The 15,678-nt window shown below is 46.8% G+C and overlaps 1 protein-coding gene and 1 long non-coding RNA gene across 4 annotated transcripts in view; one reads left to right on the plus strand and one right to left on the minus strand.

Moving 5' to 3' along the window:
- scaf8 (SR-related CTD-associated factor 8) overlaps positions 1–15,678 on the plus strand; it is a 71,517-nt gene that overhangs the window by 22,578 nt on the left and 33,261 nt on the right. Inside the window, exons 13-21 of one of the 3 annotated variants that reach the window (XM_030718354.1) lie at positions 68–168; positions 376–489; positions 670–826; positions 1,056–1,186; positions 1,304–1,445; positions 1,524–1,571; positions 1,700–1,921; positions 2,047–3,775; positions 4,395–5,128. In XM_030718354.1, coding sequence (XP_030574214.1) covers positions 68–168; positions 376–489; positions 670–826; positions 1,056–1,186; positions 1,304–1,445; positions 1,524–1,571; positions 1,700–1,921; positions 2,047–3,761 — 2,630 coding nt within the window. In that variant the 3' untranslated portion in view covers positions 3,762–3,775; positions 4,395–5,128. The other 2 variants (XM_030718353.1, XM_030718355.1) reach the window with 2 other exon arrangements.
- LOC115772268 (uncharacterized) lies at positions 11,723–13,150 on the minus strand. The gene is made up of 3 exons (XR_004019030.1): positions 13,124–13,150; positions 11,984–12,070; positions 11,723–11,846 (listed from the first exon to the last, which is right to left on the minus strand). It is a non-coding gene; the product is annotated as an uncharacterized LOC115772268 (long non-coding RNA).

Raw genomic sequence — 15,678 nt, forward strand, 5'->3', positions numbered from 1 at the left:
TTAATTATTTTAACTATTGTTACCTGCTGAGTGAAATTCACATTATTTTTTTCATCTCTTTATGTAGTGTGCAGCACAACTCTGTGGGTGGGTCAGGTGGATAAAAAGGCCACTCAGCAAGACCTCACCAATTTGTTTGAAGAGTTTGGCCAGATCGAGTCCATCAATGTAAGCAGACGTCTCCCTCTGTGACACTCTGGTCTAGCCTCAGTATGCGTGCAGCCTTAAGCTGCTCTTCATTCTATCTTTTTTTTAATTTGGTTATTTTGTTTTGTTTTGTTTTTTTTTGCTGTCTTTCTCTTGCCTGACACACACACATCTGTTGGTATGCTCATGTGTGTTTTTTAACCTTCCTCTGTCCTCATCTCTCTGCAGATGATCCCTCCCAGAGGTTGTGCCTACATCTGTATGGTCCACAGGCAGGATGCATACCGTGCCCGTCAGAAGCTCAGCACCGGCACGTTTAAGATTGGCTCCAAGATCATCAAGGTCCCCATTACCTTTACAGTTCAATCCACTGTAGTCTTCTCCTCTTTGTTCTAAAGTGTATTTTCTGTCACTCTGACCTTCAGCAGTGAAGCTTTAGCTGCATGTTGCTGTGTATTCCAAGAAACTACTATTTAAAAAAATAAATCTGTTTTCTTGACCTTTTGTGTGTCTGTGATCCAGATTGCATGGGCTCTAAATAAAGGTGTGAAACAGGAGTACAAGCAGTTTTGGGATGTGGACCTGGGTGTCACCTACATACCTTGGGAGAAGGTTAAGCTGGATGACCTGGATGGTTTTGCTGAAGGAGGAATTATTGACCAGGAGACAGTCAATGATGGTAAGAAGAAACGCACCTTTCTCTGTTAATTCAGTGTTTTCTGAAATAAGAGCGCCACTCGCAGGCGAGTCTGAACACAAATCTTGGCAATTCATTATCCGGGCGGATTCATTTTCTGCCCCATTCCCTTTATTTTCCATCGGAAAACTCAGTGAAGACCGATTTGGAAAGAAAGAACTAAACTCCTTAAACGGTATTTAGCATTTCTTTTTTTGGTCTGTGTCTGCAGAGTGGGAAGCTACCAAGAATTCTGAACAAGCCAAGGAAGCTGCCAGTCAGCCAGTAAGCACTGAGCCTACAGCAGCATCCAACTCCCAAACCGAAACCTTCAACCAGCAGGTCACCATGATGCCTGTGCAGGTACAGAAGAGTCTGTCACAGTCTGTGTAGAGACTGTTAGAAGAGTACATCACTGTGATTTTACTGAAAATGGCTGTTTCAAGAAGCTCTTTTAACACTCACATCCCTCTTATTCAGCTTCCAGTTGCCCAGGCAGTTCCCAGTGCGGTCGGGTTGGTGCCTCCTACCTTCCCTGTCACCATGGGCATACCTCCACCAGGTTACGGGCCACCGCCGCCCTTCATAAGGGCTGGCTTCAATGCCTCACAGCCTCCGCCAGGTAAATAATACACAAGTAGTAAAAAGATCAGACTGGCAGAAATTCCCTACCTAACACAAGTGATTGCCTTTTGTGCAGGTTTCATGCAGGCGGCTCAGACAGCAGGAATGGCCTCAGCATCTGCTTGTGAGTATCAGCATGCTTCCCCTGTGACCAGTACCTGGATATGAGTTTGAAAGTGGACCTCTCTTTTCGACCTTTAGGTTAAATGCATGTTCTTTTTTTTTTTTTTTTTTTTTTTTTTTTACCTGTAGCTCTGGTTCAGCCTTCAGTGGCTTCCAGCCAAGATGCTGTCAAGGACTCGCCATTCAGCGCTATGATTCCTCCAACCAGCACCATCCCTGGTAGCTTCATGCCCTCGGCTATCCCCGGAGCTGGCATGTTCAACCCAATGGGAGTCCAAACTCAGCAGCCCAATAATGAGAAAATGCAGTCTGCAGAGGGCATGGATGCTACTGCAGAGCTCACACTGCAAGGTGAGACACCACTAATGTGTTTTCACGTAAGATTTGGTGTCCATTGTTACATTTTTATTTGGGATTATTTATGTTTGGTAAAGAAGAATTTTAATATTTATGTCTGCAATTGTGTTTGTCTCCAGGCATGCAGAACGCTGTCCGCAGTGGAATGGGTCTGCTGGGCATGCACCCTACAGCTTCGCTCACCCACCCGCTACATCAGTCTGGTCTGAGTGGGCAGAGGATGCCTGGCCTGCTGCCCTTGGATGTGCGACCCAACCTGCTCCAGCCCGGGGCTGCTGCCCGCTTCCCACTACTTATGCAGCAGAGCCACGCCCAGCAAACCCCGGGCCTGCTAGACAGTCCGATCCAAGCTCAGCCCCGTGCCAGGGCTCCCTTCCCTCAGCTGGACCCCTTCAACCGGGCCCCTAACATTACCAATGAAAGTGTATCCAAAACAGAAGACGAGTCTTCCTCTGGAGCAGATGAAGGCAAAGACCAGGACTACCGCTTTCCTCCAATGGAAAAGCAGAGCACGGGCCTGCTGCGGACCCCTCCACCAGAGCACAGGGAGCCCCTCGGAGGTGCTGGAGGATCAGGAGGAGGTGGCAGACCACCTTTGCTCCAGACCCCAGGTACTCAGCCAGCCAGATCTAGCCTGGTGGGCCGCCTGCAGGCTCTTGCAGGGTTTACGCCCGATAACCGCTGGAACCAAGCCAGAGGGGACTTTGATGAACGAGATGGCATGCGAGGAGCCCCCCAGCCCCCAGGTGGTCCAAAGGGCTTTCAGGAGGAGCGTCCTACATCCGGGCAGAACTTCCCCTCCCGCTTTGATAACCGTCCTGGGACAGCAGCTGGTGTTTCTGTAAATGCCGGCCCCATTGGGGGGCCACAGGCTTGGAACCGTAGTGGTAATGCCACAGCCCCCTTTGACAGCGAAATACATCAAGACCTGGACGAACGAAGACGCCCGTGGGACAGGCAGAGGGATAGAGACGAAAGAGATTTTGACTTCAGGAGGGACATGAATGGTAACCGCCACGGCCGTGAGAGGGAGCGCGAGAGAGAGCGAGGCCGAGAGCGCACCAGGGAGCACGAACGCGACCATGACAAAGAGCGGGACCGTGGAAGCTCAACACCCCTTCTCCCTCTGCCTACTCCTCTGCTTCCAACTCCACCGCTTAATCCCAACCTAACGCTGAACCAAGGCAAAGTGCTTGCACCACTCAAACTCAACCCTCAGATTCAGCCACGGTTCCAGCCCCCACTTTTGCCACAAGCTCAGGGCAAGCCCCCTCTGCTGGGTCTGAGTCAGGCAGCGCCTCAAGTTCAGATGAAGTCTCCTCCTCCGTCACAGAGCCAAGCAGCTGTGCCCGAGTCAGAAACCCCAACTCCATCTGAGGCACCCCAGGCACAGCCGACACCCCCGACACATTCACACGACCCACCGTCTGACAACCAAGGTCAGAGCACATTGACTGAGGCTCCCACTAAGTTGGAGTCATCACCACAACCAGAGACCTCTCCACCCACAGATACACCATCTCAGCCTATAGCCCAGCCCACTGGTTCCCCCGACAGCGAAAGCCCTGTCCACGCCTCACCACCGACTGAGGCGTCATCCCAGGACTCCTCTATGGCCTTCACACAAGCTGCCAGCCCCCCTGAAGATACAGCTCACTCTGAGGAGGAGCAGAAAAGCGGACAAAAGGATGAGGAGGAGTCACAAGAGAGACCCTCCTCACCCCAGCCACAGGGGGTCGATGGACCTGGGATGGACAATGAACAGAGTGAGCCCGTGGAGGATGCTGCAAGTCAGCCAGTGGTAGACACTGTCACAGACACTGAGGGGACATAATCATCACTCAGTAGGTAAAAGATCATTTTGTAAAGTTGTCTCTTCTTCTCTGTACTCATGTCAGCAAACTACCACCACAACACGGGACATGACGAATACTGACTCACACTGTCTGATAACAAATGATTTTATCCTCACAAAAACCAGTGTACTTAAATAGAAGGCTCGTTAGCTGATTTATGGATAGAGAATTTTGTTTGTATTTTATTTCCTTTTTTCCTTTTTTAAGTTGTAATGCCACGCCACCCATTTTAATTATGAGCTTGGTGAATTTTATCGAATTGCCTGCCAAAATGTTTCAATTGTATATGGGGAAATTTAGCTTTGCCCTTCCTATGGAAGAGAGTAAGAAATCCTGGTTGTTCGACAAGGGATTGATATACTTGAAAATGGCAGCTGTTGGCCCAATTTCTGTCTCCTCTTCTTTTAAAATGCTCCTGCAAAGTTTTCAATGAATGCTTTTGTGGTGTCTTGCAATGCTTTTTTTTTTCCCTTAAGCAGAACATATGGGCTACATACATTAAAACCAGAACAGCTGCTTATAATTGGAAAAAAAAATAACATTTTAAATTGAAAACATGAAAATGTTGTATCCCCAAAATAAATGTCTGTAATTTGTTTCTAATTATCCAGTGAACACAAACAGAATATTACACGCCCGGGGGAAGACAAAGGAGCAGAGGGATGTTCTCATGTCGCTGCATCTTGTTTTAGTTTGAAATAAACATGCTTTGTCTGTTTAAAACACTTGCTTTAGGACTGTTTTCTGACCCAGGACCAGTGGAAATGCTTTACAGACTCGTGCACACACACTGTGTGCTGTCACTTCAGTCAATTTGATGTTCTTGTAACTCAAGTTGCTGCTATGCCATCCATCCACAGAGCACTTTGTTGGATGCAACCGTGGGACTTGTAGTTTTTTAGTCTGAGGACTTCAGCCTGTATGTTTCCCTAAGCTTTTGCTGGGTGACTGTTGAGGATGGGATTGTGCCTTTTTGACTGGATTTGTCGTTCACGATGCTATCCAACACTACTGTGCGATGTACATCAGACTGTGCGTGCAACTCTGCTTTAGACAGCGTTCTTTGAGAGGAATGCTCCCTGCACAGAATTGACTGACCTACGGTTTGAATGGTAGCTGTGCAGTTTGTGCAGCACCTACCTAGAGAACATATATCCTCCATCGTTCTGTGCATGCAGGCCTGTAGCCATCTTCTAACCTTCCTGTCTTGTTCATTTCATACCTGTAGTGGTTTTCTGTTGAGACATACTTCTAGATATCCATAGTCTGCTGTTCTCTCAGACCAAATGTCTACTACAGGAGTTGTGATGTTGAATAAAAGTTGAAGGTGCATCAGACTTTTACTCATTACTGTCATGAATTCTAATTCAGGCCGATCAGATTAACGATTTCAGAACTTCTTTGCGTCTCGGCAGTGTGACGTTTCGAGCACACCTGCCCTTCATCAGACAGTACACCGCAGGCTCCTCCCATCTTAAATCACCTGTGACTGGTCACATGACCACAACCCATGACAGATCCAACACATCTAAAGTAACTGAAATAGTTTGATCAGAGCTGTTAGTCATTTAAACCAATGAAAATCTGTAGACTGTCTTCTATCACTCATCCTTATTTCTAACTATAAAAACATAAATCAAGTTTAGAGAACCAAAGCAGAAAAACTCCCCTGAGACCCGAGATGCTGGACGAAGGTAAACTCCACACTGAAAACACTGCAACTCATACTGATCTTTACAACAGCAAGAAAAATGTGGCGCATTACCAAATCCTACTGAAGCAGTCCTGAATGCATGCAAAGAACACACAACAGCAGATGTACATATTTAAAAAAAGGCTTCCGTGCAGCACAAAGGAAGTGTATAAAGGAGGAGGGAGATGTGGAGGAGGCAGGGGAAGATGCTGGCTCAAACACCCCCACCCTTTCTGGGAGCTGGCTGCTGCTGTATCTGGCCGATGTGCTTACTCAGCATGCGCTAGCACCCGGCCCCTCCATGTGCTCATTTATGGCCGCGCTAGTGTCCGAAAAAACACAAGCTAGAGGATTCATTAAAACAATGGCCTCCATCGTGGTGCCTCCTGGCGCCATTTCAGCACTTTTTATTGTTCTAGAGAAGAAACGGTGGACAAGAGCAGCCCAGCATAATGTCTCTACCTCCAGCTACACTTGTTAGTCTAAACAATACTCACAAAAAATAGATTTCATGCAGGGTTCAGCAGAAGAGACCTGAGAAGAATATCCAATTGTGTGTCTATTACTATGACTCGGTCCATAAATTTCTAGCTCCCACCTGGTTCCCAGAGGTCCAGGCAGTCAGCCAGGTCCAACCTCCCGCTGACCTCCCAAAGAAAGATTTGACAGGCCGGGACTTTCAATCAACCACTATCTGTACTCGGACAGGCACACGTGCACATCGCAGCTGGCTAGGGCTCCCTGAGACCACAATAAAAATAAATCCTCCCTCTGCTGAGGTCCAGCAGGTTCAGTTATTTATCTGTGGCTGAGTAAAGGGCGCGCCACAACTGGAGTTTGATTCACTCAGAAAACATGATAAAGTGGAGGATCTGTAGCTTTCAAATAGATCCCAGGTGTAAGAGATGATTTTGTGAGAGGCTTTCTTTCTCTGCAAACCTTCCCTCAGATCCAGGCAGACCTGCCTCAGGTCTGAGTCTAATGCTGCTTACTGTGCCAAGTCATCTGCACATCATAGCCAGTTTATCCTGCATATAAATGCTAGAAGACGAGTGAAACGGGCCTGACCTTTCACTGTCCCAGCACGGGCATCTCGTCAGGGCAGCAGAACTGATGCATGGAATAATGGTACATTTCTAATGTGTACCCTGGTGGAAGCGCTAATGTGTGGCTTTGACTGCAGGTCGGATGTAGAGAAGTTCCCTGCTGTGAGGAAGTTAATTAGACAGCATGTGAGATGTTGGCTTGTAAACAGGCTTTACTGTGATGTTGGGGAATCATAAACATTTTCTAGCCTTATAATGGCTAAACATCAAGGCCTAATTTATTCTATAAAGAGCATTTCTCAGCAATTACACGACACACTGGAGGTCCATTTTCACAACAGCCATTGTGCTCCTGCTGCCTTAGTGGCACAGCAGTGCCATTACCCTGTCTGACCACCGGAGGTCAGTGTGGCACCGCAGCGCTCAGACCGGGCACACTGGATTCTTTGAGTGTGACGGCTCAAAATCTGCAGTGCTCACCTCTCTTACCTTCTGTTCTTCTTCACTCTCTCACCAGTGCCGTAGCAAAATAGATCTCTACATAGATTCCCCTCCTTTGAAACAACAGTAAGCTCAGTGAACCGCTGATCCATACGGGATCCATACGGGACCTTCATGGTGCCAGCTCCTTAAAGTTAATTCATAAGATACCTCTTTCCATACCTTTTTGGGATCAATACGGGGGGTGTTGTGATAAATGGAATGAGGTCCTTTTAGTGTGAGACTTGGCTGGTTTCTGCAGCTTCTCAGTTGCTGCATTCTTAATTGATTAAAGCTATTGATTAGACCTCCAAAATCCTCCAGACTAAAATTCAGCCTTTATCTGCCATGGCCAGATACCCAGATATCATATTCGCACACTGTGCAGCCTGTGCCAAATGGAGAGAGACAGAGCGTCTCTGCTGCTGTGCCCATTCGTGCAAATTCATGAGCGCCAGAGATGGAGTCGGAGCAAAAGACAGAGCCATCTATCTCCCGTCCACCTAGTTATGCAGGAGAGGAATCCCCTATCTCGGCTCACAGTCTGCAGCCTCAGTAATTACTCACCACTGTGGGAGTGCGCATAACTTTTCCTCTGCTTTCAAGAAGCTACTGCCCGCCCGGCTTCCCGTTATCAGGGCCAGCAGACTCTCCTAGACTGGGAGGCGTCCAAAGTTCCCCTCACCCAGGAACTTGGCCTCGTCCCGAGTTTGACGCCGCTGCAGGCCGCACCCTGCTGCAAACTGATGGACAGAGGAGCAAGGTCACACAGCTGTCCCTCTGCGCCATGGGGAAGTGTGGGTGCCCACAGTTACAGCACTGGAGTTGGATGTTGGTGGGGATTCAGAGACTTGCTCAAGGGCATGTCAGCGGTGCCTGTACTTGCCAGTGTGCAGGTATAAGCAGAGCTCCTTAGGTTTTAGCTTACTGTTCTCTAAAGTTGCAGCATGAATTTTAATGCACACGGCCACAGGGGAGGTGGCACTTTATGTTTCAGAGCTCTTAAAGAAAGGAGAGAAAGCGTGATGCTGAGGCCGTGATGGAATTCATTATGTGAGAGACAAAACCGCCTCGGCTGATTGCAGCTCAGTCATTAGCAGATTTGATGAATAGTTATGTGTTCTTATTTTTTGCTGAGACACATTTGATGGTGGCAGCTCCTGTCGTGGTAGGAGCCTCTGATGCTGCGTACGGTTATTGTACCATCAGCCTCGGCTGGACTGAGACATCGAGACGGATCATATTTGGAAAAGGCCGCTGATTCCCCTCTAACCGAACATTTTGTCTCGTTTATTTCTCACCTTTGATGCAGCGATTTCATTTCAGTCTCTCGGGATGAACTGAAATTTGGAGTGTTCTCTCTTTTTTTTACTGCCAGGAGCAGGAGGAGAGCGAGCCTGTGTTTGCCAAGTCAGTGTGTATGTGCATACTGAAGAGCTGTGTGTGTGTGTGTGTGTGCTGGGACTGTGTGATACAAATGAAGCTCCTCATTACAAACATGCTGGGGCGGAGACGCGAGCCCCCCCAGTACAGGAGGCTGTTAGGGCCTAACTTCCTGTTCGTGAACACGCGTGATTCGTTTACATGCAGCTGTCTGCCAGTCGTGGCTGGACTTCTGTCGGTGCTTCGGCTTCTCGTCTTCAGCTGTCTGCATCTCTCGCGGGGGTAACGCGGGGTCGCCGGGCTGGGAATGTTAAAGGGCACCGCTGTTGGAAGCAGAGGGAGGAGCATGGGAAAATGAGAGTTGTCAGGGAGACAATTACAAACACCTGATTCTCTCTTTTTTTGTCCAGCCATGACTCACAGCAGGCACAGTGTTTTGATGGGTGATGGGGAGCTTATTAAATCTGCGAACACAAACAAGGAATATGTGTGCTGGGGGAGTGTGGGGGGGTGATGAGGGGGGAGATATGCTGAGCAAGCGGGGAGCGAGCTGTTTGTTGGCGCAGCACATCGTGCCTGAGAATGGGGGGAACTGGGAGACGTGTATTAGAAAAGACAGGCAGGTACTGGGTGCAGCCCCCACCCCAACCCCCCCTCAGCGCTGCTCACATGAGGGGGGGTTCCCATTAAAACGTTGTCCACGATCTTTAACCAAACCCCGTATCAGTTTTGTCATTATGCAGCCTCTGCTCATTTCTGCGCTCCTGTGCAGGGGCAGAAGGTGTGTGATTACACCTCAGCGCACACATTCATGCAGCCTTAATACACTGCAGGCCTTTTCTATTTGTTTTACTCTCATGCAGCCGGTGTCGCCTCCATTCACGCATCTGTCATCATTTGAGAAAGAAGACCTTATAAAAGCTGCTTATTAAAGGCTGACTCAGCTTCTTCCTGCAGATGTGACACCTGCTTCATAAACCGCCAAAACAAGCCTCATTGTTTCCGTTAAGGAGGACAGTGAGTGTGCGTCTGCCTGCCCACACATGAACAAACAGTCACTGTTTGTTCGCCACCCCGGCTCCTTTTAACCCCCACCCTTTTAACTTACCCCTCTTTGCTGTTTCTTAGCAGCAGCTAGCTGGTAATTAGCCCCGAGGCCTCGCTGTCTGCCTGTTTGTTTACGATGGTGAGAGGCAGATTCCCTCCTGAGAGTTGGAGGCATCACTCACGAGTGTGCACGAGAGACGGCGCAGACGGTGTCAAATTATAAAGAGAGGAAATTCCTGACTCACCAGAATCAGGCAGGAGTGGGGTGTGTGGGTGTGGGTGTGTGTATTAAACAGGTTGTGCGATCAAACCTGGTAATGTGTTGTGGAGTGTGAGGTAGTGTCAGCATAAAGCAGAAGCCTCTGAAACTGCACTGGGGTCAGGAATACCGTCTTTGTTCCACATTCTCCATGAAATACCACAAAGTTGTGACTTTATTGTGTAGATAATATCAAATAATAATCTAATCAAAGCTATGCTACAGCTTATTTTCAGGTGATGCAACTTGTGTATGATATTCTTTAAAAATTCAGTTCTTTCTTTATCAGAATAAAACAGTTTGTTATGCTTTTGAACATTTTTCCAGGTGTACAAGGTATTCCTATACTTCCTGATCCAGCTATATTCATGCAGAATCCCTATAATACAACACAAATGAACAGTATTCAAGCCTCATTTTAAAATTCTATAATGAAGCATGTTCCAGTCTTCGGTCACCGTATCTATTAATAAATCCAACAAATAAGATTTTCCTGAAACAGGTGGAAAACATTCGGGATCGTTGGGTTATTCAGGTGTTCGTTTTCTGTGTTTCTGTGCAGGTACAGTCAGAACAGGAAGTACTCCCTCACTGCTTCACTGCACTTGATTAACTGATCATCATCAGTGTAAAAGCACAAGTGTTGGCAGTTTGTTGGTTCGGAGCGTTCAGGTGTGTTAACACGCTGCTCCCCGTCAGTCTGGGAGGGGTTATAAAATCATTTCCAAACAATCTGAAGTCCATCCTCCTACAGCAAGGAAGATTATTCACAAGCTTAGACTGCAAAACACCCCAAGAGCTCCATCTCAGACCTCAGTTAGCCTGTTAAAGGTTAAAGGTCATGACAGACTGTAAAACACAAGTATGGCTGGTTTGGAAGAGTTTCCAGGAGAAAGAACCTGACAGCACGGCTGAGGTTTGCAAAGATTACATCTGAACCACACCTCAGACCGGCTGTGAGCACGGTGGAGGATGATCCCTATCCCTGTCCGGCAGCTAAAGCTCGGCCCAAACTGGGTCATACATCCCAAACTCAGCAGCAGACTGAAAAGAATGGAGGTCCTGTGACGGCCCAGTCAGAGTCACAGCAAATGATTATTTCCAGTTATTACTGCTAAAGGTTATTACTACAGTCACGTGCTGTACGCACACTGTTTCTGCAGTTTGGCTTCGTTTTACTTAAATGAATGGTGACGCGGTGTGACGTCGTGTTGGTGCTCGTCTGAGGGTTTAGGAGCTGTTATGGACCAGATGGTCTTTTATTATGAGCTGATACATAAAACAGTGGGTGTACTTTCTTTTTACCATGACTGTGGCTACTTCACTGTGTTGATGCTCTTTCTTTCTTTTTTTTTTTTGGGGGGGGGGGGGGGGGGTATTGGAAATTTTGCTTTATGAAGGGGAATTTTTAAAAATCCAAGCCAACTTAGATCTGATAATATAAACATATGTTTATTTTTTTATGAATGGGTTGTACACACCGGGACGGAGACGTGCATGTGTTTCTTTGGCTCGTGCTGCAGTTTGTCGGTGTAGATCGGTCAGGTGTGTTACCCAGTTTCAGTAGTAACGTCTCAAAGTAAAAAAATGTGAGAAACTAACGGTTACGTCTCTGTACAGAAATCGTGACCTAGTTACTCAAAGAAATCTACAAACCTTTTGGTGAGCTGTTTCATGGAGGAACTATTTTCTTTCAGTGCAACTCATTCACCATCGGGGGGGGGGGGGTGTCAGCTAATATTACAAGGGGACACCATCACCACAAGCCTCTCATCACTGATAAAAACATGCCTGGTCAGGTTCGGTGGTGCTGTTGGCAGGTGTAGTTCCATAGAAAGAAAACTGCTTATAGGCAAGTGTTTCTTTCCATTATACTGAAGAGCAGGCAGACATCCTCACAGCAGCATAACTCACAAACTATCTACATGGATAAACAGCCCTGCAGAGTCGGTGTGAGCATCCCTTTAACATTTGTGTGTAAAACGTGCTATAGAGGAAATTCTCCACACATGTAAACACAGTAAAGTAGATCCTGTGTCCTGTTCACGGCTGGTTAACCCCGTGCTCAGCGCCTCGAACCTTCGTCCTGCCGCTCGTCCAATCTGCCGAGTTTGTGCGCGTCAGTATCACCCGTGAGGGTTCGTATGCCACCCCGCTGAGGAGGATTAAACATTCATGATTATGTTTATTAATGACCAGCAGGCGTCAGGAGTCTGCAGGCTGTCACACACATGCTTTAGATAAGCAAATGCACGCAATTATTTACACACAGAAAAGAAAACGCACACCCACCTGCAGAGAGAGCCTTAATATTTCTGAAGGCGTGTTGATGGCAGCGAGGTTTGAGGTGTTCATGTGTGTGACTGTCGCTGCATCGGCCTGTTAAAGAGACAAAGAACAGATTTTGTGTCTCTCTGGAGCTCCAGTCCGAACTCTCCCATGGGTGGAGGGATGGACTGAGGACCTCGCTGAGAACATCTGTGATGGCCGGCCCCAACAGAGACTGCAGTGTGGCGGTTCCACTCCACAGCAGATGTCACGCCTGTGTGTGTGTGTGTGTGTGTGTGTGTGTGTGTGTGTGGGGTTGAGAAGTCGATGACCTGTAGAAGCTTTAGAGGAAATGCAGTCTGTGCACTCTCACAGTTTCTCTCTGAACAGAAATTCTCTTTTTCGGTCATTTTTGGAGTCATGTAGTCATTGATAATGAGGCGAGTGCATGTGACAGAAACCAACCCACTGTCATCTTTATTAAATAAAACCGGCCCTGTCGCTGAAAACCCTTTGAGTTTATTTGCATCTCTACATTTTTAGCCAATTTCATTTTCCTCTTAGGTGATATAAAAACTACAGCCTCTGCAAATCAAATGATAAATGAGTGATGAGCAGAGGAGCGCTGATGCTGCACTCCTCACATCCTCCCCTCTCCTCCTGGATTCTCCGTGTGGCTGAGCTTTTCCCCTTCACCTTCATTATTATCCTGCTCTGCTGCCCCCCCCCTTAGCCTGTTGTGTCTCATTTTACTCTGCAGCTCCATATTTGTGCTCCATTCACTCTCTTTTTTTAACTCCCCAGTGAAGCATGTCACAGTGTGGTCAGATTTCTTGGTAACCTAGCCTCTCAGTGGGAGGTGCTGCCCAGATCATAAAACCAGCTAAAATACAGTTGGTAAAACTGTCCATCATGTAAGGAAACGGATCTCAAATGAATTCGTCCTTTTAGAGGAAAATCAGCAGTTAGCTGATCATCGGACCTGCTTAAAACAAACAGATTCTGTGTTCTTAGTAGATCTAAACTTTGGTTTCAGATTAGAAAGAGATGCAGAAAGTAACCAAATATATGTCTAAACAGCTAAAAAATATCTGGCTCCTATTTTCCACACTGACATATTTACACTCTGGCCACTTCATTAGGTACAGGTTCGACCCCTTTTACCTTCAGAGCTGCTTTAACTCCTCACGGCTCAGATTCAACAAAGTGCTGGAAACATTCCTCAGACATTTTGGTCCGTGTTGTCATGACAGCATCACACAGCTGCTGCAGATGTGTTGGCTGCATCCATGATATGAATCTCCCGCTCCACCACATCCCAAAGGTGCTCTGATGGCCTGAGATCTGTAGACTGTGGAGACCGTTTGGTCATGTTCAAGAAACCAGTTGGAGATGATCTGGATGTTTTCTCTGGAAACCCTGAAGATGGCTGTGTGGGAAAATCCCAGTAATCCCAGCCCATCTGAAGCTAACACTCATACCTCATTCACTTGAATCACCTTTCTGCTCCATTCTGAGACTCGCTCTGAACGTCAGCAGGTCACCTCGACTGAGTCCACACGCCTAAATTCAGTGAGCTGCTGCCACGTGATTGGCTGATTAGATATCCTCTTAAACGAGCAGCTGAACAGGTGGATCTAACAAAGTGGCTGTGAGTGGAGATCTGCTGATAAATATAAATGCTATGAAAATTTTACCATCACAATTAATACTCAAAATCAGTCCTTTAATTTTATGACTGTTGTATTTGCTTTCTGAATGTCGTCCTTTTCTGCCTCATCACTGTTGAAGGTCAGTTCGTGAATATTCAGTGTTAATAAAAACTCACCTATATAGAAGCCACCTTTCTGGCTATAGGCATAACCTCCACCAATCAGAGACCTGCAGGCTGAGAGGTAAAACTTGGAGGTACATAAATCACTTGCTTCTACTGGAGATCTGAGCTGATCATGGAAATATACTGTATGTGTTTTAGTTTGATATCTGTCTCAGCACTTTAAAGTAATCTGACCACATCAAACTTACAGCTTTAAATTAGTATTAAAGCATTAAAAAGGTTGTGTAGTCAATATAAAGTAAAAATGTTTCATTCGATTTACTTTATGACTAATTTCTCTGTATTTCCTTACTACTGTATAGCCTGAGTACATGGATACACGTGCATATCTGTATCATATTTTTAGATCTGTGGGAGTTTTCAGGCTTTAGAGTCAAAAACAATAAAATCTTCTCAATGTTAAACTGTCTGAGTCTTTAATCTGAAGCGTATTCCTTTTCCTTCGATGCTCCAGCACCGCATACGTAAAAGAAATCAAACAATAGTCACAACAGGAGGAACGTCTGTGCAACATAACGCAGTCCAGCACAACTTCAGCTGAGGCTTTTACGTGCCGCTCGAGTCAGAAAGATAACACCAGAGTTTCACTTTAAACCAGTTTAAACTGAGCAGGACTGCAAAGAGTCACTGAGGCAAAACTTAATGTGGACGCTGACATGAAACTTAACTGGGAGTCAGCAGAGGAGGGCCGGATGATTGGACTGTTTGACAGGGTAACAGAGGGATTTGTTTCTAATGAGTAAACAGGCAGTGTGTTCTTCTGCCAACCCAGTTTGGCTGCCACCCACCTTATTACTCCCACCCCCACACACACACACACACACCCACACACACTCGATGTTGTCGTGTGGGACACCAGGGAGAAAACGAGAAGCATGAAACTGGCACTTGTCGCGAGGAGTTTCTGTGTTTGGAAGAATGAGTGTTGATGAGGCCTGGCTGTCAGGTTAGGGCCGGCTCAGGTGGGCTAACATGGTGGAGGCTGCGAGGGAGGAAGGGGCTGCATCCTTTCTGGAAGCAACCACAACCGCACACAGAGTGGGGGGGAACAGGGCTACCATGGAAAGGCTTCCTGTGTGTGTGTGTGTGTGTGTGTGTGTGTGTGTGTGTGCCTGGCTGATACAGTATAGCTGATGTAACCACAGTTTATAGAAAGTATGCATGAAAACAGGATCAGAGTCACAAATCTGCTAAACCTGCCTCCCAAAAATGATCCTGTCACACCTGAGCAGCAGGTAACATGTTAATTGGTAGATTGCTGCACTGCCACAGATCCTCTTCTTCACTGACAGAGATAAATCCATAGATGTTGAAATATCGGTATTACTTAATTATTTTGATCAGTTTGGAACAGAAACGAGGCGAACTCTAACAAGAAAAGTCGTTTTTGATGGATTTACAGTGACTGCTGCTCTTGCTTTTCTCTCCCACATGTTTCTCACTGGTTCCAGTCTGGAAACCTAATTATATTTAATTATTCTTGAACTCACTGCAGTAAAATAGTTGATATAGCTGCAGCCTGCATCCTTCAGGGCCTCAGTGTGAAGATGCGGTGTTACAGAAGGAGCCTGTGCATGCGCATGTCCACATTTAAGTCTAATCCCGGCCTTAGTGCTGCATGTGGGCCATCTTTCTAAGATGCTAATGCCTTTATAAACACAGCTAAAAATGATTTGAATAATTAAGAACGGCTGTAAACAAGGATTAAATCAAATGGCTTCCCTGACCTCACCGGCCCCAAACAGCACTAAACCTGTCTGGGATGTCCTGCGTATTCCCTGAGACCTGGAGCGTTTCCCTCCTGCAGATATCCGCTTCATTATCCGCTTAGACGCGCTTCAGTATTTTTAACAGCAGCACAAGAAGACATGAACTAGAAGTG

The sequence above is a fragment of the Archocentrus centrarchus genome, chromosome 22, assembly GCF_007364275.1.
Source record: "Archocentrus centrarchus isolate MPI-CPG fArcCen1 chromosome 22, fArcCen1, whole genome shotgun sequence".
In the NCBI taxonomy this organism is placed as follows: Eukaryota; Metazoa; Chordata; class Actinopteri; order Cichliformes; family Cichlidae; genus Archocentrus; species Archocentrus centrarchus.